The sequence below is a fragment of the Aptenodytes patagonicus genome, chromosome 1 (genome assembly GCF_965638725.1).
Source record: "Aptenodytes patagonicus chromosome 1, bAptPat1.pri.cur, whole genome shotgun sequence".
Lineage (NCBI taxonomy): Eukaryota > Metazoa > Chordata > Aves > Sphenisciformes > Spheniscidae > Aptenodytes > Aptenodytes patagonicus.
In genome coordinates this window covers 81433789-81457025 of record NC_134949.1, presented here as the reverse complement: position 1 = coordinate 81457025, position 23237 = coordinate 81433789, and the positions used below count along the sequence as shown (strand labels likewise).

The window sequence follows — 23237 nt, the reverse complement described above, 5'->3', positions numbered from 1 at the left end:
TCCTCCACAAGCTGAGGTGGCACCAAGGTAGACACAACGCCACAGTTTTCTTTGCACAGGTGAGAGCTATGACATGAAAAATAAATCTACTCTTCCCACATTTGTCCCATTACCTGGCATGAAGGGCTAGATTCTTCACATTCTTCATCCAAATACAGATGCAAACACTGACAACAAAAGTAATTGGATTCAGACACTAATAAAGGCATTTGAAGTAAAGAATGGGAAGTTTAAAACACTACTACAGCCCAATTATCAGTTGATGTACTAGAGATCATTTTAAGAGGCCGTTTGGAGAAACATACTTCAGGCAAATAGCTTTAACCAGCAAGGCTTTTTTGATGTTTTTTTATTTGGGTTTTATGTTGTTTGTTTGTTTTTTTTAAATGCTTTTACACTTTTGGTCTAAATTTCTTAAGGTGAGAAAACTTGTGCCTTTCAAAAACAAAAATATTGAGGACAATATATTTAAAAGCTGATTTGGAGAAAGTCAAGGCCAATGTCATGGAAAACCTCTGCCTTCCAGGTTCAATAAACCCCATGTCTCCCTCCACCGCTGCAAGAGTCTGGCATATCGGTATGTTTAAAACAGAACAATCATGTAAAACAGACTTCCAGCATTTTTAAAAATGAGTCCAAATCCATTCTTGACAATTGACAGCTCGTCAGCCTCTGCATTTTACATCAGAAGAATTTGCCCATTTTCATCACTTCAAGTCTGTTAGTTTGTTTCCTGCAGTACCTTTGACATCTCATACATTGATTTATTAACAAGCTAATCTTCATTAAACATTAAGTGCTATGACATCCATTTCAGTACTGATCAAATTCCGTATTTACTACAGTTGTAATAATTATAACCTAGTGAATACAAGACTTAGGTTTGTATCAAGTTTCTCATTAGCCTCCAGAAGTTTCTAAACTTTTAGCAAACAGACTTTGAAATACTTCACATGCCCATTTCAACATGCAGTGACAGTCAATGCCTTCCCCTTCCCATCAGCAATGCACCTCTAAGTATCTATGAAATTGTTACACACAGAACAGGACTGCGTGAGCCTTACTTCTTCCTAACTTAAAAAAAAAGCAACAGCAAAAAAACAACAGCTAGTTGGAGCACAAATCTAACTTAAGATTTGAATTAGATTAATTGATTTATTTTTAATCTAATAAATAAATTTTTAATTTAAAATATTAAAATAATAATTTTAGATTAATTAATTACAATTAATTAATTAATTGTAGTAGCAGGGTCTTTCACATAGATGGTATATCCACATGAATACCCCAGAGCAGCAGATAATTTTTAAAAGCAAGACACCTAAAACCCCTGTTGTTCGAAGTAGTAGCACAGCAAGTTTATGAGGACACAGAGAGCAGCAATCTCTTTTATAGCAGAAGAAACACATTTTTGCACAAAACTTAGCTTAACTATCATTAGCTCTGTTTGTTGTTCACAAGGAAACCAGCAGATGCTCCCAATATCCAGATATTGAAGACAGAATACTTGACAACTAAGCAAGGACAGACAGAAGCATCACATTTATCTCCTAACACAGGACAGCAGGTAGGCAGCATATCTACATAATGCTGCTTCACTGGCAGCTAGGTATTACGAAAGATTAAAATAAATTAATATGACATTTTATTCTTTTTTTGTTGGTCATTCAAATAGAAGCTGTAAGTATCGCATAATATCTGCACACAACTTGTCCAAGCCAGGATCACAGTCAGTCTAGTTAGACTCATGGTGTGGAAAAATAAATAAATAAAACAAATAAATAAATAAATCCATCAAACCAGCCATCTGGACCCTTGAAATAATTACAACTTGAGACCAATTTAATATGCGAACCAAAGTCTGATTTTTATATCCTCTTGTCTTTATTAGGAAATGAAGCAAGCAAACGCCAGCTGCCTGCAGTGATCCTTACTCATAGGACACTGCATTTGTTACTGGGCTTTTTGTTTTACTGGTAAGACGTCAAAGACAACATGGACAAAAAACCCATGGGTTTGCACTTTTTATAACTTCTGTGTTGCCAGGTTGAGGCAAGAGGCCAAATAGCCCACAGAATTTGAAGCCACAGCCAAATCCCTGTCCTCTCCAAAGCATGGTCCCGCAGCACCTCATATGTTAGGCTGGACAAAGTGAATCCACGCTGGCACCTCAAGTCTCTGGATCACCCTGTGTTAGCAAAAAGCAGAGGTGCAGTCAAATCCATTTTGAAGCTCCGCTGGGCTCTTGGCTCCAAAGACGACAAAGCTGTGTGAAGTTTAGATTAATCTCTGATAAAACAGCAATTTTGTTTCTGCCACCATACACCCATACATCCAAGCACACTTCAGAGCTTGGGAATGATTTCAGTTTAAAAAAAAACAAAAAACCACAAAACTATGCAAATGCTCAAGAAAAGAAATGAAGCCTCTAATCTTAATGACTAATGCATGCTTCCTTACTGCCTTCTTTACCACAGAATCTAATAAATCAGATGGATAACTAAGGAAACATAGAACAGTGGAGATTTTCAAACTATTGCAATGAAAGCCACTCAGCCACCACCCAAATTGACTCCAAATTTCAGTTAATACCAAAACTGGTGACAAGACCCCTCAATCGAAGGCAACAAAAAGCAATAGGGCAAGTATTCTACTCTAAGTCATCCTATTTGTACAAATGTATAAACGCAAACATGTACTGCCATTCCAATCATCTGCTTTTTGCCACTTCCATATCACAGAAAATGAGATTTAATCTCACAGGACATAAAGCAGCATGCCTTACTTAAGAAGTTCCATCTCCGGTATCTCTTCTACTTCCTATTACAGATGAAAATTCTGTTTACTCAGATGAAATCAAGAGACCTAAGGATTAAAAGGAAAATCAAAGCTTTCCCTTTAGGTTCAGGCTTTGTTTAGCTGATAGAAATCCTCCAAGACTGCTATTACAAAGGATGAGAATAGATAAAACCCTGACCAACCTTTTGCCCATCCTCCTCCTCAGCCAGCCGAACATCCCCAACCCATTCCTTGCAAAGAGAGATCAGTCAGCACCAGGAGTGTCAGCAGTGCCTTTCCAGCAGTTTTATTTGTGGTTGGTATCATATTGAAAGGAACATTTTAAAACATAAGCAATTTTATTTAAAACTTGTGAAACATATCACCAGGATAATAATGTACTGCAGCACCCGTCTCCTGCTTCTTGGAGCACATCACACCATCTTCTCAGTCTCACCAAGAACTAAAAGCGAAGGATTACTCACTGAAACACAGCCAAATGAAAGTTATAATGTTTTTTTGAAGTCTCTTGATCACTATGACTTATAATGCCCCAATCCATAAGAAGATCACGCTTTCCAGGGAGCTCTTTGGAAACATCCCATTTACGCTGCCACAACTGCAAGTGGTATCTGCAGTGCAGTGGACTCCAGGTCAGCTGCCAGTGCAATGTGCCAAGGTACACTGGGCAGGGTCAGTCACAGAAGCATCCTGTCCCTGAAGGACTGCCTGCGCACACAGGAAAAAATCCACCACAGTAAGGACATAACAGAGTGAAAACCTAGTAAGAAGAGATGATCACTTGTCTGAGCCAAGTAATATCTGAAAAAGAAAGGGATTCTTCAGGAGAAGGGTTTTCCTCAGCACTCTGCTTCTGGTTTAACTTGAAACATGGCTTCCCATCCCTCGTAGCTGGCACATGAGTTTAGAAAGAGTTTGCAGAAACAATGAATTTTCAACAAGGAAACTCAGACTCCAGTAATTTTATACCGAAGTCCAAGTGCTGAAGAGGTGTGTCTTGCCAGCAATCTCACTTTGAACAGTGAAATCAGGAGGAGGAGAACACACGCAAGCAATTTTGCATGGTGCCTCACTGAAAACAAGTTTAGGCAAGCATAAAGGTTGCCTATATTAGCATTTTAATTTTTTAGAAAATGGTTATATGCAAATAGGTTACAGTTCCTGGCGAGAACTAACACCTTCCCAAGCACCAGAAGGTTTGGACAGCATATAGTGACGGACATTACTCTCCAGCTGATGTCCAGATGTCTTGGTACACACCTCCCATTAACTCATTAGTGAAAAGAGAACCACATAAATCCCTTGCAAAGTCAAAGGACTTTCACTGGCACGATAGACTGGAGACAAGATACCTTAATGACAGTTCCAAGGCAACAGAGATGAAAGTTCAAGACATTCACCTTCCACTCTCCCTCTCCTAAGAAGTGACTTGGGAATTAGCAAAGCATTGGATTTTAAGCTGAATAGACATATCTGATCAATACAAAGATTCTCCCCAAACAAATGTGTTCATTTACGTGAGATTAGCTGTACCCCACACACTAGGAAGGTGGGGTAAAAGTCTGGAATTTTAGGCCATCACTTAATAGATGCATAATTTCTTCCCCTTTCCCGTTTCACCTCTCTCCCCTCACCCACTAGCTAAAGGGTCTCGGTTCATACCGTGTTGTGCACTCTGGCAGCAACCCTGGTTTGTAGGGCTGGTGATGAACTTGAAAGATCTGATTGAGCTGAACATTTTTGGGCTAGGGGGAAGGAGAGGGTGTTGCAATCATTTTATAGACATACGAGTTCCCCAGTTCCATTCCCTATGCTGGATGAACATTTTTCCCAGCACAATGGGCTACTGGGGAAAAACTTACTATGCACCAGTATCTTGGGATAAGACTGCCTCAGTTTTCAACACACCTATGATCAAAACAGCACTGTCGAGAAAATACTATTAAACTCCATGTCAGATGGTGTACTGAGGTGAGGATCAATAGCCATGGACAGGAGCCGGACCTCAAGTGCTTCCATCTGAATTACAGCTGAACTATACTTTCATTTTCTTACCATACACACTCAGAAAACCCCTAGTATCAACAACTGATAATAAGTGGCACACAAGGTTTTTATTTTTCAAGATCATAAAGACTTCTGAAAAACTTTCAGATGAAGATCACTGCACCATGTCCTCCTCACAGACCCAGTGCTGTTTCAGCCTGTAGTCGCCTCCCAGTTAAGCACTGTGTGGCTCAAGCTCACAGGTCCAGCTGGCACCAAACCCAGCTTGCCAGCAAGGCCACCAAGACCTTCGTCACTTGGTACAACAAATGCAACTAGAACACAAATGTTCATGAAAAGAGCTTGAAGAGAAAGCAGTTTACAACACACTGTTTCAGCAAGGTTTCCAGCCCTGTTCAATCACATCTACTACTCCTTTTGTATTCCAGTGACACCCTGTGGCAGTTACCTAGACTGCAGTCTATCCAAGTCTCGACAGTCATATTAACGAAGGACTACAGGGGTAAGGAACAGCGAATCAGAAAACAGAGAAAGGACGTTGCAGCACTGAGTTGAAGGATTGCTGCACAAGAGAAACCTGTGCATTTCATGCCTCAGGAGTAATGAGGAACAGCAGCAGAGTTGGTTACTAGCAGCCTGTGACTCTGTCCCCTTGACTCCCCAGCCGCAGCTCAGCAGGCAGATTCAAAAGCAGAACGCCACCCACTGTTACACCTTTCCCTTGGGCGCAATACATCATTGCCAGGCTGATACAACATGGTGGAAAGAATCCAGTTTTATTGACTCAGCTTCTCAGGTCTTTTCCTGCAACACTGAACTGCAGTCTCCACTCTGATACTTCTGTCTGTGGAAGTTACACAAGTGACTTCTAAGGGATATCCCAACTGTATCAATTAGAGGACTGCAGCCTGTGATCATAAAGTCCCAATTTTCACTGCATTAGAACAGACTCACCTACCATTTCAAGAATATAATTTCTATATGCACCAGCTACTGAAAAGGGAAAAAAACACATAAGTGAATTCAAACTACAGCCTGGTATTTATACTGTTTGTTCTTAGCCTCATAAAAAAAAAAATAGCTCTCGTAACAGCATGTGCACTTACTTTTGCCCTTCAACTCTTTACCAAGTGAAAAAACATATTGGATACAGCGCCGCAAACCAGCTCAAAGTGGATCTCTAATACAAGAATCAATCAGACAGGAGATACCACACTGCATGACATTTTACATTTAATGAACACATCAAGGCCAACCAGAGCATATCATGTGTCTTCTCTGAAATTATGTGCCAGAATTACAGTTAATAAACATTTTGGAACATGAGAGACGTAGACATGTGCAACACAGGTAAAAGTACCCAGGGAATTCAACCACTCACACACACACAACAAGAAAACCTCCAGCAAAAAACTCCACAAGCATCCAAGACATCAGCCCACAAAAGGTACTCACATCACTGCAGTGCAATCTTCGGAACTTTTCAAATGTCTTAAGATTACTGGAAGTTAGAGTTTCCACCGTAAAAAAAGTCTCCACAGGCACTAAAATCCTGCTACAGAGTACGCCAGGGATGACCACAGCTTTATGGAGGCTGAGTAGCATCTCGGCAGCACCTCTCTCATGCCAAAGGTTGTCTGGAGCCCCTTAGCTCAGCATGCATGGCCAAGGAACAGCCAAGAGGAAGGTGGGTAAATAAAAGGGGGTAGTGGGGAGCTAGAGTGAACGAGGTAGTGGGGATTCTGGTCTCCAATCCCTTTTCCTGAGCTACAAATGCCTTCTGCCTTATGGTTATTTAACACAGAGTGCATAAACATGCAAGTGAGCACAAAGCCCCTAAGGATGTCCCCATCTTCTGAACAACTAAGTCCTCTGTGGATCTAATTTAAGGGTGTGAGGGTGGAGGGGTTGTCAAGTCTAAAAACCTCATTGCGCAACTTTCCTCACTGTCTCCAGAACATGTTTATTACTGTTAAACTTCAAACATCAGCCTTAGAACTCTATCATATGAACTTAAACTATATAGAAATGCATGCTATTTTGGGACAAAAAAAAAAAACAAACCAAACAAAACTTCGCTCTTGCTGGAACTGACAGAAGCTTTGCCCTCATCTTCGGCAAAGTTGCAATTTCACCCTGAACATACATTACTGAAACAAACCATTGCTTTATGACATGTACATCTGTTCCTGCCCCTTATCCTTGACTAATGTAGTCCCTTCTCTGACCACTACCTCAGGATGATGTAGGCTTCCAAGTTCAGCTGTACAGCACGCTGGCAGAGTGGTGCTTACACACAACTAGGACAGGCAGCAATTCCACTTCCTACTAAACATTACTGCTAGTAATTTTGTTACTATTGCAAATTGAAAAGCAGTATCTCCAGCAGATCATCTGCATATCGGGATTCAATACATAATCTGCAATTGTGCATCTTCTGGTTTACATGTGCAAGGGTGCTGACAACTAAGCCAAGCATACCATGACCAGCCCCACATGGAAAATAGAGGGAATATTACAAAATTCTGTATGTCAACCCTCATTGTTCAAACCAAATGAACCACTAAACTCCTATTTTCCTTTTTGTTAAGCTGCCCTAAGAAAGAAATAGAGGCAGATCAAATTTGATTCTAAACTTCAAGGTTTTATAACAATGAGCTTGCTGACCTGTGCTTTATTGCTTGGTTGCTGATCTCATTTTACACAATTATACAGAGAGAACATGGTTAAGCTAAGCTCCCACCATGCTGCTTTGATAACAAGGTTTAGGGCTTGAGTAGACTTGTTTTTTCACTTCTACCTTCATAACCTTTTTATCTTTATATAATTTTAGTAAGTCAAACTCTTAATTAGAAAAGGGGGGTATTATCTACACATATGACTTTCTGGAATCTGCTTTTTATTCTGCTATCAGGGTCTGGGCAGGGAAATAAAGACAAGAACAGACCTTTTGAATGATATGACATTATAGAAAGTGCAGTTAACTGCAGACAGGCTATAGATACAGAAGTACCCGCTCATCCTTTACTTAACTGAATCAGCACCCATGGGGGGGGGGGGGGGGGGGGGGGGGGGAATCAAGAACTAGGACTTAGGGTGCAGTAATTTACATTGTGCCTGTTGGTTAATCATAATCTTTCTCAATAAACTGATTGGCCTAAAACCAAATAATCTTCTGGAATTGGATAAACTTATTAACTCCTATAAAGCCTAAAATCAAACAGAAACATTCATTTTTCAAAAGCAATCCATTGGAACACTGCTGGTGGTCTAGCAGCAAGACACAAGCATTCCAGAAATGGCCACCAGTCAAGCAAAAGAACATTAACAGGGGGCCAAGCAGAATCACAAGAAGTAAACTATACATGTACAGTTTGTATGTACAGAAAATACATACTATATCACACATCATTTGTAGGTATAGTATATACATACATCATTTGTAGGTATAGTATATACATACTATATATAACATGTATGTATAGTATATGCACACATACACACACATATATAAATATATTTTAAAGCGAACAGTATTCAAAGTTAAGGCATATATTGGTAGGTACAATTTAGAAAAAAACTGTTGGCAAATGAGCATGTTGGCGCATCTTCAGCCTTTCATTTACAGTGCAGGAGAAGAAAAAAAAAAAATATTTAAAAGAAATGTCCTGCCACCGCACACAACTACAGGTCAGTACTGGGGATGAATGAAGTTTAAACAGCATAGTGCGCTTGGCCAATGCTTTCCGTCAGTCAGCCATACACCCACTGGGAAGCATACAGCTCACTGATCTTTGCTGGGAAGGCAGCTGGAAGAAAACGTGTCTCTAGAATAGGGGCTTCAGGCCAAAACACCTTGAGGTTGGGGTTTTTTTTGAGGATGGAGGTAGGAGTTGTGGGGATGCATTTTAGACTTCTTTCCTCCTGCTTTCTATTGACAGTTTCACAGATTCTTAACAGCAGACCCGTCCCAGATGTAACGGTAAAGTGACCTTTGGCACATCTAGCTCATTTTCTTCTTACGATTTATTTTAGATTTTCAACACCAGAAGATAGGGAAGTAAGACTTCTTTTTAACTGAAGTGACCACTGATGATGGCAACAGAGAAATCTGTTATATTTATAAGCAGAGAGACTCCTCATTAAAATGCTGTTTCAAATATGTAATTACCACTCATCTTTTCCTCCAACATGGCAGACATTTCTCATTAAGAAGAGTCAGCTATTTTGTTTCAGCACCCACAGCCTTTTCCTGCGCATCTCTATCTGAACACATCTATATTGCTCATTGCCACAGTAACTGAAGACGCTAAAATTTTCTGTCCCTGTGTCCGAGTACCCCTCAGGAACTCGGTCACCACTCCAAGCTCCCATCCCTTCCCTCATCGACAAATGCTGCAGTCCCTGTGTGACAGACATCCCAGGCACAATTTTCTTGTTTCTCTACATCCAAGCATCCAGCATCTAACAGCAGTTCCTATCTAGTAAACACAAATACTTCACATTATTAACAGCTGGAAGAATACAGCAAAAGTGAAAGGAGCAGTAGGTATCACAGTGGCCAGCTAAAGAGGAGAGAACCAAACAGCACCAGGAAGGGGCTTTCATCAGGTCCCACTCTCTTTCTCCAACCCTATCCAGCCTACACAGGGGAGACTTACGTTTCAGACTTCAGTCCACTGAGTAACACTGTTGCAGTATCCCTACAGGAGCAGCCTTGGAGAGTAATCACTCCAAATACCCACCTATACACACACACTTAGATGCATCCTAGTCACATGTTTCTAACAGGAACCTTTCTTTTCATGCAATTTTTATTGATATAAAACATCAGGTTCAACAGAGGGAGATGCATCAGAGAAAGATAGCCACATACACACCAAACGGGGAAGGCAGGAAGAGAAATTTCACTGGCCTTTCAGTCACAGACTCAATCAAGTCTTATGAGCAAGTCTTAACTTAGGAGCAAGACAATAATGCTGAATAAAAGTACACAAATGAGAAGGAGAGAGGGAGAAGGAAAAAAAAAAAATCTATCCAGGTTCAGATGCCTGGAGTCCTTCGTGGATTCAAAAAAACAAAAACACAAACAAAAAAAACAAACCACAGATGTGCTCTACGTGCTTTCCCAATATATGCTTATCCTTGTCCTAGAAAGATTCATCGGCGACATTCCAGTAGAGCACACTAGCTCCTATACCTTATCAGTCAGATGCATCTGATTTCCAATCTCCTCTTGGCATAAAGAGATAACAACTCTATAAACATTTGTAATTATGCTATATATTTTGGATGTTATAAATCATTAGTTTAATTTGCATTTCCCTTTAACCAGTTAACAGTGATTTCAAGGTACGCTGACGAACACGCAGATACTCCTCAAAGTGTGTGGCAAGTCTATAAGCCAGGATATGGTTAACTCCTTATCACATGGTTATTTTTCCTCCGCACATCTTCTCATGTTATCCAAAGGGTAGCTGTACCCCAAAAGCTGTACAGGCCAGCTGGAGAGCTGTCACAGAAGCTCTGTGAAGCTAAAGGGAGGAGAATCTGCAGGTGACTTGCAATGACTAGCAAAGCTTATTCACACAGCAAGATGGTGAGGATGAGCCATACATGCCTGAGGAGCTGTAAGATTCAGACAGGAGTTACAGCTATTGACTATACAGCTCAGCAGAGATTGGAGCTCAATGGTACTCAGCCAGGAAAGAGAAGACCAGGCTAATAGTCTAGGCAGACACGCTCATTCTTTCTATCTGCCAATATACACATTATACCACATGGCGTGGAACAGCTTGAAAAGGGAGATGGGGGAAAAAGGTAGACCGAGTATCCACAGTCCCTAATACTCTTCCAACTGGTGTTGAGTACATTGTTTGGACAGTACCTAACTGCAGACTCAAATCCTCTCACTCATAAAAATGAATTGGTCCAGGTCTCCAAATCGTCAAGAAACCATTGAGGAACACATGGAAACAGGACATCAGCATCATTCTCCTCCTCTCCTCCAACTATCTTTTTGAGGAGAGGAGCTTTTCTTTCATACTGAGGCATCTCCTAGGTTCCATTTTCAGAGCTAGTTTTGAGTCATGAAACCAAAACGGAGAGGCAGCTCTCCAACACAGAATCCTGTATTGGTCCACAAGCCTTAAAAACAAACAAACAAAAAACCCACACAACACACACAGGCAGACATGCACTCACATTATCATTCTTGGTATTTCTTTCTGCCCAGCATGCTCATTTTCACCTTGTTATGAGCACTAAGCATGGGGTCCATCCAACAAACCTGGATGTTGCAAATTCTGTTAGAGCCCTATACTCTCAGCAGTACTACCAAGTGCTGCATAAGCAGACCCTCCTAGTAAGGCACAGGGGCAAAATTAAAAAGGATTGAAGTGTCGCAATGCCTAGAGAATTATAGGAATAAAATTCACTAGTGCGTGCTATTAGCTAAATTCCCTAAACAATAAATGGAAGAAGTAGCATGCAGTGAGGTAAGGGAATGAACAGGGGATGTAAGTCAGTCAGCAGAAAATACTGAGGAGTGAGATGTGACAAAACCTATTGCTTTAAAGGCTCCGACTCTAAACGTCCATCCTTCCTCTACATGGTGTCCCAGAAAGAGAAATACATTGATTTTTTTTTCAGATAAGTAGTTTTCTGCCTGAAAAGTGACCTCATCCAAAAAATTATACAGGGATAAACAATCCTTTCAAGCTGCCTAACACAAGCTTATGTTTCCTGTGATTGGAGGACAACCGAAGATCGGCACTGCAGCACAAATTTCACCACTGTTCTCTCTCACAGGAAATTTCTCAGCATCTCCCTATGCTTCTCTGCTGAAGATGTGCACCAGCTATAATAAAAATACCATTGCCAAGTTTTCACTTCAAACCATACTGAGACAAAAAGGACACTCCTCACCCTGAACCTATCTTGCAAGACACTTTCTGCCACATAACTTTGGTCTCCTTCTTACACTACTGCCAGGTAAACTATACCCTAGACTCTTCAGATTAAAGGCCTCGGTTTTTGCTTTGTGAAATACATTTCTTGATAAATAACAAAGCTGCGCAAATATGCATAATGGGCAGCATGGTAAGGAAAGACCTCAGTCGGTTAGCCATAATCTATTCATTTACTTCTAATTCATGCCTGGTAGATGTTTGCTTAATGTGTCCTTAAAAACATTAAGGACAGAAATGCCACAACCTACTGAGCAACCTCTTCCTGCGTTTTGCTGTTCTTACAAAAACAGCAGTAGTATTTGTAGGACAAAAATCCAGTTATATTGGGCTAGGGGATGCTAATGAGCTCCACACAAAAAACCTTCATATGGCTATGAGCTACAATATGCACACCAGGTATGTTTGACAGACAAAGGAATGGAGTGCACCACAAGTAACTTGCCATAGGTCTGCAGAGAAGCCATCTCTCTCCTCACCTGGGAATGCAGGTGAGCCTGAAGTAAGAGCCTCAGCATCCCTTGCTAACTTAGTTTCTCTCAGAGCTGGAGGGATCAGGAGTTCCTCTGACAGAAGACATCCTGCATACGATGGCAAACGCAATTAGCAGTCTCAGCACAGGATCCATACCTAAACCGTTCATAAGCCACAGCCTCCAGTTACATCTCGGCACATTGCCTAATACACAGAAGTGATCCCTGCTTTCAAGGGGACTTGCATACAACAAGCCTAAGACTGCCAGACAAAACAAAACTAAAAGTATCATCACATTCTTGTGCAACAGGCCAAGCAGGGATCAGCAACAGCTTCAGCAATCAAATATCTAGCATAAAAATTATTTTTTTAGTTTAATTAAGACTTCCTCCATAGATAAGTCAGAACACAGACAGGGCTGCTGAATTATCTCTAAATAACCACAAGCCCATATTCAGTGAACTCATGGTACATATAGCATCCTGAATCACTCAGTACCACTTATGCCTCCAAGGGATGCTACCACCATATTGGCAACCACTTACTCCAAATGAGGAGGAAAGGGCAAGGAAAATGGCAGCACAAAAGAATTGCTAGTATTTACAGGGGACTGGTTACCAAAAGTTTGTTTTAAGTTACTGAGGGTGGTGTTTTAGTTACAAATGTGTTGACTGTAATGTACAAGAATCTAGAGGAAGGTCACAGTCTTCCCTACACTGCCACCTGGAGAGCAGCCCTGGCAAAGTGCAGCGCAGGCATTCAAACCAAATACATTAAAAAGGTGTCTGCCATCAGGATGTTCAACCAAACAGATCAGCTGAGGAGGAGCCAGAAGGCATCTGCCTGGCATACAGAATGGATTCCAGTTTTCATTTCATAAGTCACCTAAGTTACCATCTGGGCATGAATTCATCTTCCTAAATTCTGAGAAGACATTGTCCCTAATAGAATACAGTCATCAGGAACAGAAAATAGTCCATCACCTTGGAGAAACCCAAAACATTAAAGCAAGAGGAAACAAAGCACAGCCACACCACACAGCTAAGAAAGAATGCCCTACCTGCAGAGCTAGTTTCCACAGTAGAGAGATGTGTTCAGGAACCATTATTTTGGACAGACAACCTAGGTTCATCCCAGGAACAGATAAATCACATTTTACCAGCAGTAGGTAGGTTACTTCACAACCTACATCAGAGAGTCCTCTGTATGATACCATTACTAGACACAGAGGGAACAGGCAATTTAAGCTAATTCTTTCAACATCATTACCAACAGAGTATCAAGAGGTAATGAAGTCACCAGACTTGAGTCAATTTAACAGGCTGCTACTGAAACAGGGATCTAATGCCTGAAGATCCTGAACAGGGATCTTCACCTCCACTCCTGTCAATTATCAGACACTAACGCTAGCATTCACTGATCTCTCCTGCAAGGCGTCTCCACTCATCAACCCAGCATGGAACTAACCAGTAAAAGATACGTCTTCTGCCACAGAGCCCAACAAATACCAGAGCCAGAGCGACAGAGGGGCATGCCCATGTGGCCAGAAGCAAAAGGAGCAAGGAGTAAGTCCCCCCTTCAACAGGGGCAAGCTGCCAGCCTGGGCATTCAATAAACTACTGTGCAGAAGCACCAAATACAAGAAGAAACTGAAAGTCATTCTTCCATAGTGTGAAGAACTGGTCTCCAAAACAAGAATAATTTCTCTTCCCATGCCTGCATGTTACTTGAATTTTTAACTTAGCACCAAACCAAACAGAATGCAACTTGAAACTTACCATTTTCTATACAAGCCATGGGCTACTGAAACGCCTTTGTTTTCAGATGTTCCAGAAGTGTCTCTCAATAAAGCACGAAGACCATTCGCTAAGACATTCCCTTTTGAAAAACCAGGTTAGAGTCTGCAAGTCTGCCAATAGACACAAGTAGCCCAGTAACATTAATGGGACTGATCAGCAGATTTGGAAATGACAGACATACTTCAAAATTAACAACTGATAGAGTTTGGCCAGCAGAAGCAGAAAGCAGAAGCACTGCCTTTCTGGCACCTTTTGTCAGCCAGTCAGGAAGTCTCAAATGCTCACAATACAACCAGGGTGACCAGAAGAACCATGAAACAAGATTGGAGAGCAAACTAACGCAAAATCCTAGGGGGACAGGGGGAGAATGTAGGAATGTAAGGAAGATTCTGCTGCTTACACTGTGTCTTTGCAGTGAGACAGTAATCTCTTTCTTTTACTGCTTCATGCTGAAGACCTTTTACCAGTACAGAATTCTAGCCATAAGTAGGAACAAATTTATTTCCAAAAAAAGCCTCCATAGGACAAATATCACTTATAAGAAAGACAGAGAGAGACTTTTTACCAGGGCCTGTAGCGACAGGACAAGGGGCAACAGTTTTAAACTGAAAGAGGGTAGGCTTAGATTGGACATAAGGAAGAATTTTTTTATGATGAGGGTGGTGAGACACTGGAACAGGTTGCCCAGAGAAGTTGTGGATGCCCCATCATGGGAAGTGTTCAGGGTCAGGTTGGCTGGGGCTTTGAGCAACCTGGTCTAGTGGAAGATGTCCCTGCCCATGGCAGGGAGGGGTGGACCAGATGATCTTTAAAGGTCCCTTCCAACCCAAACCATTCTGTGATCCTATGATTCCATTCTAGACTTCATTTCTTTCAAGTTTCTGTTTTAGATTCATGCCTGGAAGAAGGACTGCTGTTTGGAAATCTTTTGGTCACCACCATACAGACAAGTCCATTTCTTTAATGTACCCTTTTATATCTCAAGTTTCCAAAACAGATGACCAACCTGACATTAAATACCATCAGAAACCACTGATGTAGCCTAGAATCTATTTGTGACACAGTTTCTGCTAAGTAACTAAGAAGTAACAAGACTTTTCTTCTAATACAAACTTCGGAACCTTTTGCTTTTCATTTAAATCACTGGCAATGAAAGTTAAATCATTTTTCCTGCAAGAAGACATAGTCATGAATGGGTATCAATTACGTTGACTTCCTTCAAAAAGACTCACAAGATTTACTTTGTCTTAGGAAGTCTAGAGCATGCCACTTACAAGACAGCTGCAGAAAACAGAGCCTCAGATACATACACTCCAACCTCACCCATATCCTGCTCCCTTTCTCAGAACTAATCAGTCAATGAAGGAAAGAGTATGGGTCTCATCCCATTTTAATTTGATTTTTAATTTAACAGATAAAACTTTGGTGTTTTTCCTACTATCAAGCTCCCAGCACTCTGTTTGCCTTAGGTCTTGCTGACCTTGGCACAGAATGGGAATTATATTTGTAGTTGGATGACTAACTCTTGATCAGCTTCTCCTGTATTACTAACACACACCAATAGGTCCTTTATATGTATCCATCTTTTTTGTTTACCGTAACACTTCACTGCTACCAGAAAGACAGACCTCAACCTTTACTGAGGCTTAAGATGCTGATGCCCTCTGGAAAAATGCAATGAGCATTCTGTTTTCATGACACAAACTTAAACCTAAGCACCCTTTTCAAAAGCTTTCAGGAAGCTTTGTAACAATGTTTATAATACCTTACCCCACTCATCTTACTTTAATTACCAAGAAAAACTGCATAGAAAAAAAAAAAAACACCACCAGAATATTCACCCTTTGCTTTTCAACCCTGTCCACTGCTTCCTCACTTAACTGTGGTCCTAATCTCCCTCCCCCATCATTCCTATTTTAACACTCTTGTTTTCAGGTTGTCCCACCTGTTGGTAAAGATGCTCTAGTCCCACTTAGTCAAGTGGATCCCATCTTTCGCCAGCAGTCCTTAATCCTCAAAGAGGATCCCCTGGTCATGAAAGCCAAAACCCTGGTCAGAGGTGATACTTTACAGATCCAGTAAGAGCTTTTCTAAGAGAAATCTCACACTGTGGTACCTTATCAACCATCTGTAGTCATGACTACACAGAAAATTGCATTTTTAGGTTTTTTCCAAACACCTTCATAAGATGGGCTGTTTTGTTCATAAGCTACACAATACCATTTTGGATTACTCACAGAAGATGACTTTGTTTTTATATACAGCTGGCTATGACTTCACACTATGAGCAGACTGCAAGAACCAGGGACACTGAACAGACAGAAGCTTCATTTTCATGCAAATATCCTCAGGAAGCCACATAAAGGAAAGAAACAGCATATCATGTTTTCACATTTTGTTCTGTATCACTTACAAAGTGGTCTCTGCAGGGAATGCTTGCAAGCAGGGAGAAGATTGGAGACTTCCTCTGTTGCTCCCAGGAGTCTAGATTATAAACTTTCCTCCCCACTTAAAAAAAAAAAAAAAAAAAAAGTCTTGTTTCATCACACAGTGAAGTTCCCTGCTAGCATTTCTAACAGAAGGTTTTTTTACACTCAGGAAAAAAAAAATGCAAACACCCCAAATATATAGCAGTTTCTGGAGAACAACAATTGGGCACTTCACTCCCAGGTGTACTCCCTAAGGGTAGTTTTTCTCTCCTCTCAGTTTGGGTGGGATTGGGATTTGACGTTTACAAATGGCAATACAACAGGCATCCACTGGAATGCTTTCCTAAACCCACCACATTTGGGACACTCTCCCCTTTCTGTCCACGTGAATACAGCACCAGAGAAAATAGTCCCTGGCATTAAGAAAAAAGACATTCCAGCCCTTGACTCACCATAGTGGGTCCTACAGAACCACTTCAAGACAGTAATGCCTACCCCTCCAAACAGCTACCTCCAACAGGTTCAAACACTGGAATCAGCAAATGCTTAAATGCTGACCTCTCAAACACTGCTTATTATGCATGCTCAGTAACCACGACAGTACTTCGAAGAAGCCAAACATTACTCAGAAGGACCCTACACAATCATAGCTGTAACTTTGAGGTGCAATTTTTGCTGTAGAAGTCAAGGAAAACCTAGTATGAAAGACGTAATGGACACGACACTGGCATTTTCTTCCATGCAAGGTTGTATAATGCTAAAGACCTCCAGCTTCACTGATCACAAGCTCAACTCAATATGGCTAGGAGAGACTAGTGCTTCGGCTCTTAAGTGCTTTGTCTCTCAAGAACATGCAGTCTCTTCCTAGCCATGTGCTTCCCCAGTCCATCGGTTTAACTGTTAGGCTTCTTCTGAGACTTAAAAGCAAAATAAAACCCCTTGGCTTTGCTTAGCCAAGGAGAAACTGAGAAGAATAATGAAGCTCATAAGGGTTATGAATTCACATCTTCAGCCTTCCAAGCTGGTAGATCACAAGACACAAGTTTTTAGGATTAAATCCTAAAAGATCTCTAGTAACCTTCTTCATCCATTCCAGAACGTGATCTTGTGGGTGAAGAATACAGAGAAGAGATCAGTCCAAAACAGAAGAGCTTCTCAAGCCAGCCTGTGGCAGATCTGGGGTCTCTCAAGACTCAACTCACTCAGCAGACCATGCTGCTTTCTGTAGTGAACACAAGTATCACAGTCCTGTTGTTCAAGCAATAACAAGTATTAGAGGCTGAAAAAGCTGTTCACAAAGGTGAACGTGATTAAGCATGCAATACTCTCGAGCAGTCACCAGATGTCACCACATCTCAAGAGACTCGTAGGGAAACTTATAGCAGGCCAAGTGATAGAAATAGAAAAGGTTTCTATCATACATACTCAGCTTCAGGTCCAAAGTAAGACCAGAAAAATCAACTCAGTGACCAAGATGACTTCCCATCAAAAAACTTAACTTTAACTGAAGGTCCTTTAACTCCAGAATATGCGTGCGTTAAGTTAAAGTTAAAGGCTTCACCAAGGGCAAGTCCTGCCTGACCAACCTAGTGTCCTTCTGTGGTGGTGTGACTACATCAGTGGACACGGGAAGGGCTACAGATGTCGCCTATCTGGACCTTTGTAAGGCCTCTGACACAGTCCCCCACAACATCCTTCTCTCTCAATTGGAGAGGTATGGATTTGATGGGTGGACTGTCCGGTGGGTGAGGAATTGGTTAGATGGTCGCAACCAGAGGGTAGTAGTCAATGGCTGAATGTCCAGATGGAGATTGGTGATGAGTGGCGTCCCGCAGGGGTCCGTGTTGGGACCAGTACTGTTTAATATCTTCATCAATGACATAGGCAGTGGGATCGAGTGCACCCTCAGCAAGTTTGCAGGTGACACCAAGCTGAGTGGTGCAGTCGACACGCCAGAGGGACGGGATGCCATCCAGAGGGACCTGGACAAGCTGGAGAAGTGGGTCTGCATGAACCTCATGAGGTTTAACAAGGCCAAGTGCAAGGTCTTGCACATGGGTCGGGGCAACCCCCGGTATCTATACAGGCTGGGGGATGAAGGGATTGAGAGCAGCCCTGCCGAGGACTTGGGGGTACTGGCGGATGAAAAGCTGGACATGAGCCAGCAATGTGCGCTCGCAGCCCAGAAGGCCAATCGTATCCTGGGCTGCATCAAAAGCAGTGTGGCCAGCAGGTTGAGGGAGGTGATTCTGCCCCTCTACTCTGCTCTGGTGGGACCCCACCTGGAGTACTGTGTCCAGCTCTGGAGCCCTCAGCATAAGAAAGACACAGACCTGTTGGAGCGGGTCCAGAGGAGGGCCACGAAAATGATCAGGGGGATGGAACACCTCTCCTATGAAGAAAGGCTGAGAGAGTTGGGCTTGTTCAGCCTAGAGAAGAGAGGGCTTCGGGGAGACCTTATTGCAGCCTATCAGTACTTAAAGGGGGCTTATAAAAAAGATGGAGACAAACTTTTTAGCAGGGCCTGTTGCGACAGGACAAGGGGGAATTGCTTTAAACTAAAGGGGGGTAGACTTAGACTAGATATAAGGAAGACTTTTTTTTTTTACGCTGAGTGTGGTGAAACACTGGCACAGGTTGCCCAGAGAGGTGGTGGATGCCCCATCCCTGGAAACATTCAAGGTCAGGTTGGCTGGGGCTCTGAGCAACCTGATTTAGTTGAAGATGTCCCTGCCCACGGCAGGGGGGTTGGACTAGATGACCTTTAGAGGTCCCTTCCAACCCAAACTATTCTATTCTATGATTCTATGACCTGGACTGGACATCTAAGGCAGTGCTTTCTAACCTTTCTATCTCAGCCACATGGCTGTTGCTGTCTCTTCTTTCTCACTTCCCACCTCAAGCCCTGTATCCTTGCTCCTTAACCACCCATACAGGAACACTGCCTCTGGAAGCAATCATCAGTCCCGCTTCCCAGAACTTCCACAGCTCTTATGCAACCCAGGTTTGCCCACCACAGTTTGAGGCTGGGTGGAACTGAAACTCTTCGTCATTGCGCTCTTATACATGCACAACAACCTCGGTGCCAGATGTTAATGTATCTTCTAAATTTGGTCTCTCAGATTAAAACTTCCTTATTTCTTTTGTGGATTTGGGTTCCAGCATTTACATTCCGAACAGCCACTGGCGAGATCCTGATTCTTCCTTTTGTACAAGGCAGGGCTCAGGCAAAGCATGTTCTGTCCAAAGGTAATGACCCAGCCTACTGCTGACACGAACACTGCACCAACATCAGCAATCTTACAGTCCATTCTAAAATGGCAGTGAAAGTGTCTGGAATAAACCAAATACAGATTTCTACATCACCCTCTGTAAAGTTTTAAAAAAAAATATATAGTATAACTAACACACACACACACACTCTCCTTGGTCAAGAGGGACTGCAGAACACGCGCGCACACACACACACACTCTCCTTGGTCAAGAGGGACTGCAGTACCAGCCCCCAAAATATCCATGTTTGCTCTTCTCCAGTTTAGTGGCCTCCCTATCTTTCTGTCCCTTCTACTGGAAGCAGCAGTCAGTGCTGCACGCATCTAGACCTCATGCAGTAGTACCCAATAAAATGCCAAATATTTGGCGCATTGGGCTATCATAGTGTCCCCAAGTTCTAGTGGTTCCACATGTTCCAGAGTCCTCATGCAGTAGACACAGACCAAAAAAAAAAAAAAAAAAGAGAAGAGCTCCTGTCCAAAAAGTGATGTTACATCACCCTTAGTGATGCCTGCAGGGCAAAGTGGCTGCCATATCTTCCCAGCAGCCATGCATGAATCAGTGACACTCAGACCAGTAGTGCCTAAACTCTCAGCTGTACAAGACTACACCATTTCTTCCAGTAGCAGGGAGGGCTAAACATCCCAGCTCCTTCCTCTCTGTCATAGCAGGTCTACAAGACATGAGCAAGCGCTGCAGCCAATGTACACATGCACAGTAGGCCATGAATTTTCAAGAAAACATTGGCTTACTGAGTGTCCACTACACAGCACATTCACACAAGTTTGCTGACCCACACTGTTCCAGGAAGAGGAGCTCAGGAGCAGGCTGCTTTTACCAAATCCATTCATGAAGGATGCTCCAAACATCTTCCTTCCTAAGGGACTTTCAGATCCCAAGGACACTGCACAGTGTCCAGAAAAAGAGGTAGCTAGAAGCCAGGCTACAAAAACCACAAACGGTTTTTGGTAAACTGTATGTTTGACAACTCTGATTTGAATCTTCACTTCCCTTTGAACAGAATAGAAGGAACAAAGAATGGGTGCAGGGGAAGAAAGAAAAAAAAAAGACTGGGAGGAAAAAAAAACAAAGACAGACAGACACAGTGAGAATTTAGTAAGTCCACTGATATAAAGGGATTTTGTCAACACAGGGCTTAAGGACCCATGCAAGCCTCAGTCCATGCTCCCCCCCATCCACCCCCAAAAACAAGAACAAAATCTGCTCTAGGTTGGAAATCCTCACAAGATATCTTGATTTCAAGCAACTGATTCCATACACAGGTAGCTATGACTCCGAGAGAGTAATGCACAGATGTTTTTAAGAGCCTAGAGCAAAACTGGAGACTGCGGTCCATTATGTATTAGAATGTAACACGGCACCTCTCATCAACCAGTGGTACAGGGCAAGCTGGCATGCTTGGAGCTGTACTGTCTCCACAGTAGATGGTTCCACTGCAGAGAACATTACTAGCGTACCTCTAAACCAGTTCACCCACTGTTTAGAAGGCTGGGAATAATTATGAAAGAACAAAAGAAAGTAAGGTTTAAAACAAAGGGGTAGTGAAAAATACGGACAGAAATGTGAACTTCAGTAGGAACCTCAGGACACACCAAGCACATACTTCATTAGATACAAAAAAAGGCCTTTAAAAACAGAGGAAGAACAATCACTTACCTTTCAAAAGGGGCTGGAAAGTTGGAATTTCCTGCAGTTTTATGACATCTGGATCATTGCTGACATTCCGTGAGGATTGTGTTCCCGGGGCTACCACCACAATGTCGTCCATTTTTGCTCGTTGCTTGGCTGGCGATGGAGATGCTGGAAGGATACGGACGGGAGGGAACGATCAAATTAATAAGCAGATTCCATCAGAATTTAACCCTAAGTGAATGTTACCATGTTTAACGTAGTAGAGATACATTTTCTATATCATGAACACATCTCTGAGATCACTCAGGGACGGTACGCTCCCTTCACACCTCTCTGTGTGACTCTATTACGTTCAGCATTTTTTTTCAAAATCAGGTAACAGTGGATGAAAGACGTCTTGCCTTCTCACTCCAGGGATAATCTGACATGCTTTTGTTTTAATGATGAAGGTAAAACCACCAAACACTGGTATTAGTCAGTGTCCCACCACAGTAAGGCTCTTTTATATTATTAGCTATCTTCAAAGGAAAAGTTCGATTCAACAGCTTAATTTCAAGTACATTTGGGACACTTGTTTCAGCATTGTACATTCCTTGCTATCACTCACAGGGAGATATTCAGGCGGAACACCTGCACCACTGACACCCTCCTCGCTCCTCTCCCCCGAGCTCTGCACCCTGCTCACTCCCTCCCACGCCCCGCCAGCAGGAGATGGGCCCTCGCCCGGGCTCTGGGGTGCGCCCGCCTCGACGGCTCCGCCTCCCCCCAGCCGGGTGGTGCCCCCCTCGCCGCCCGAAGCGGGCCCGGCGCCTTCCCCGTCCGCCCCAGAAGAAGGGCCGGGCGCCGTCAACTACTGCCTCGCAAAGAAAAGCCGTTCCCTTCTCCACAGCAACCGCCTCCGCCCCTCGCCTCCTCCGCTACCGCTGCGCCAGGCCCCTGCAACGCGGCGCTGCGCCGCCACAGAACCACATCCCCCTCCCGCAGGCACCCCCGCCGCGCCAGAGGGACGGGGAACCCCGCTCCCGGGGCCCTCGCCCTCCCGGCCACCGCCCGCCAACGGGCGGTCCCCTTCCCTGCCGCCCCGCGGCGCGACGGCCACCGACCTGAGGCGCTGAGCTCGCCCGGGCGGCTCTCGCCCTCCGCGCTGTGCTCTGCTCCCATGGCGGCGGCAGCCTCCCCCCCCTGCAGCGCGGGGGGCAGCACCGCTCCCGCGGCCGCCACCGCCGCCCGCCGACGGGGCTTCCGGCTGCACCGGCCGGCGTCTGCGCCCGGGTCACGGGCAGGCCCCGCCCGGCGCGGCGCGGCGGGCGGGGCTCCGCTTAGAGGCCGAGGCCGAGGCGGCCGGGAAGGGAAGGGAGCTGAGGCGACGGCGGCCGTCAGGCCGGAGGCCTCTCCCCTCCACCCCGCGGCCTGCAGGCGCCTGGGCGGCGGCGGGGCCCGGCCCGGCCCTCGCCTCAGCCCTCCTGGAAGCTGCCCCGCCAGAGTGGCGGCGAGCGCGCACGGAGGACTGGGGGGGCAAAACAGCGCTCATCTGTTTTTTTTAATTACGGATATTAATTTTTCTGTCCTAAGGCAAGCCCGCCAAACCCCGAAGTGCCGGGTCTGCGTCCCAGACTGCCCAATAACGCTACCCCCGGCAGGGCCACGCTGTTCTCCCGTGGCTTGCTTGGTGGGCTCGCAGACATGGGAGCCCCCAAAACTGCAGCCCCTTGTCCACGGCAGGGCACCGAGCAGTGAGTCACACGCGGGAAACGGCCATCACCGGCTGCCTTTATCCTTGTGCCAGGAGCAAGGTAAACGCAGCCCGGACCAAAAGTTTACAGGTGACTCAGGTT

General features: G+C 43.7%; 1 protein-coding gene across 2 annotated transcripts in view; it reads right to left on the bottom strand.

Moving 5' to 3' along the window:
* Window positions 1-22639, bottom strand: part of BORCS5 (BLOC-1 related complex subunit 5) — an 85452-nt gene extending 62813 nt beyond the window's left edge. For both annotated transcript variants that reach the window (XM_076344701.1, XM_076344711.1), the window contains exons 1-2: window positions 22506-22639; window positions 21427-21570 (exon numbers count right to left, since the gene is read on the bottom strand). In XM_076344701.1, the coding sequence (XP_076200816.1) occupies window positions 21427-21570; window positions 22506-22563 (202 nt within the window). In that variant the 5' untranslated portion in view covers window positions 22564-22639. The remainder of the gene's footprint in view (window positions 1-21426; window positions 21571-22505) is intronic.
* Window positions 22640-23237: the final 598 nt, after the last annotated feature.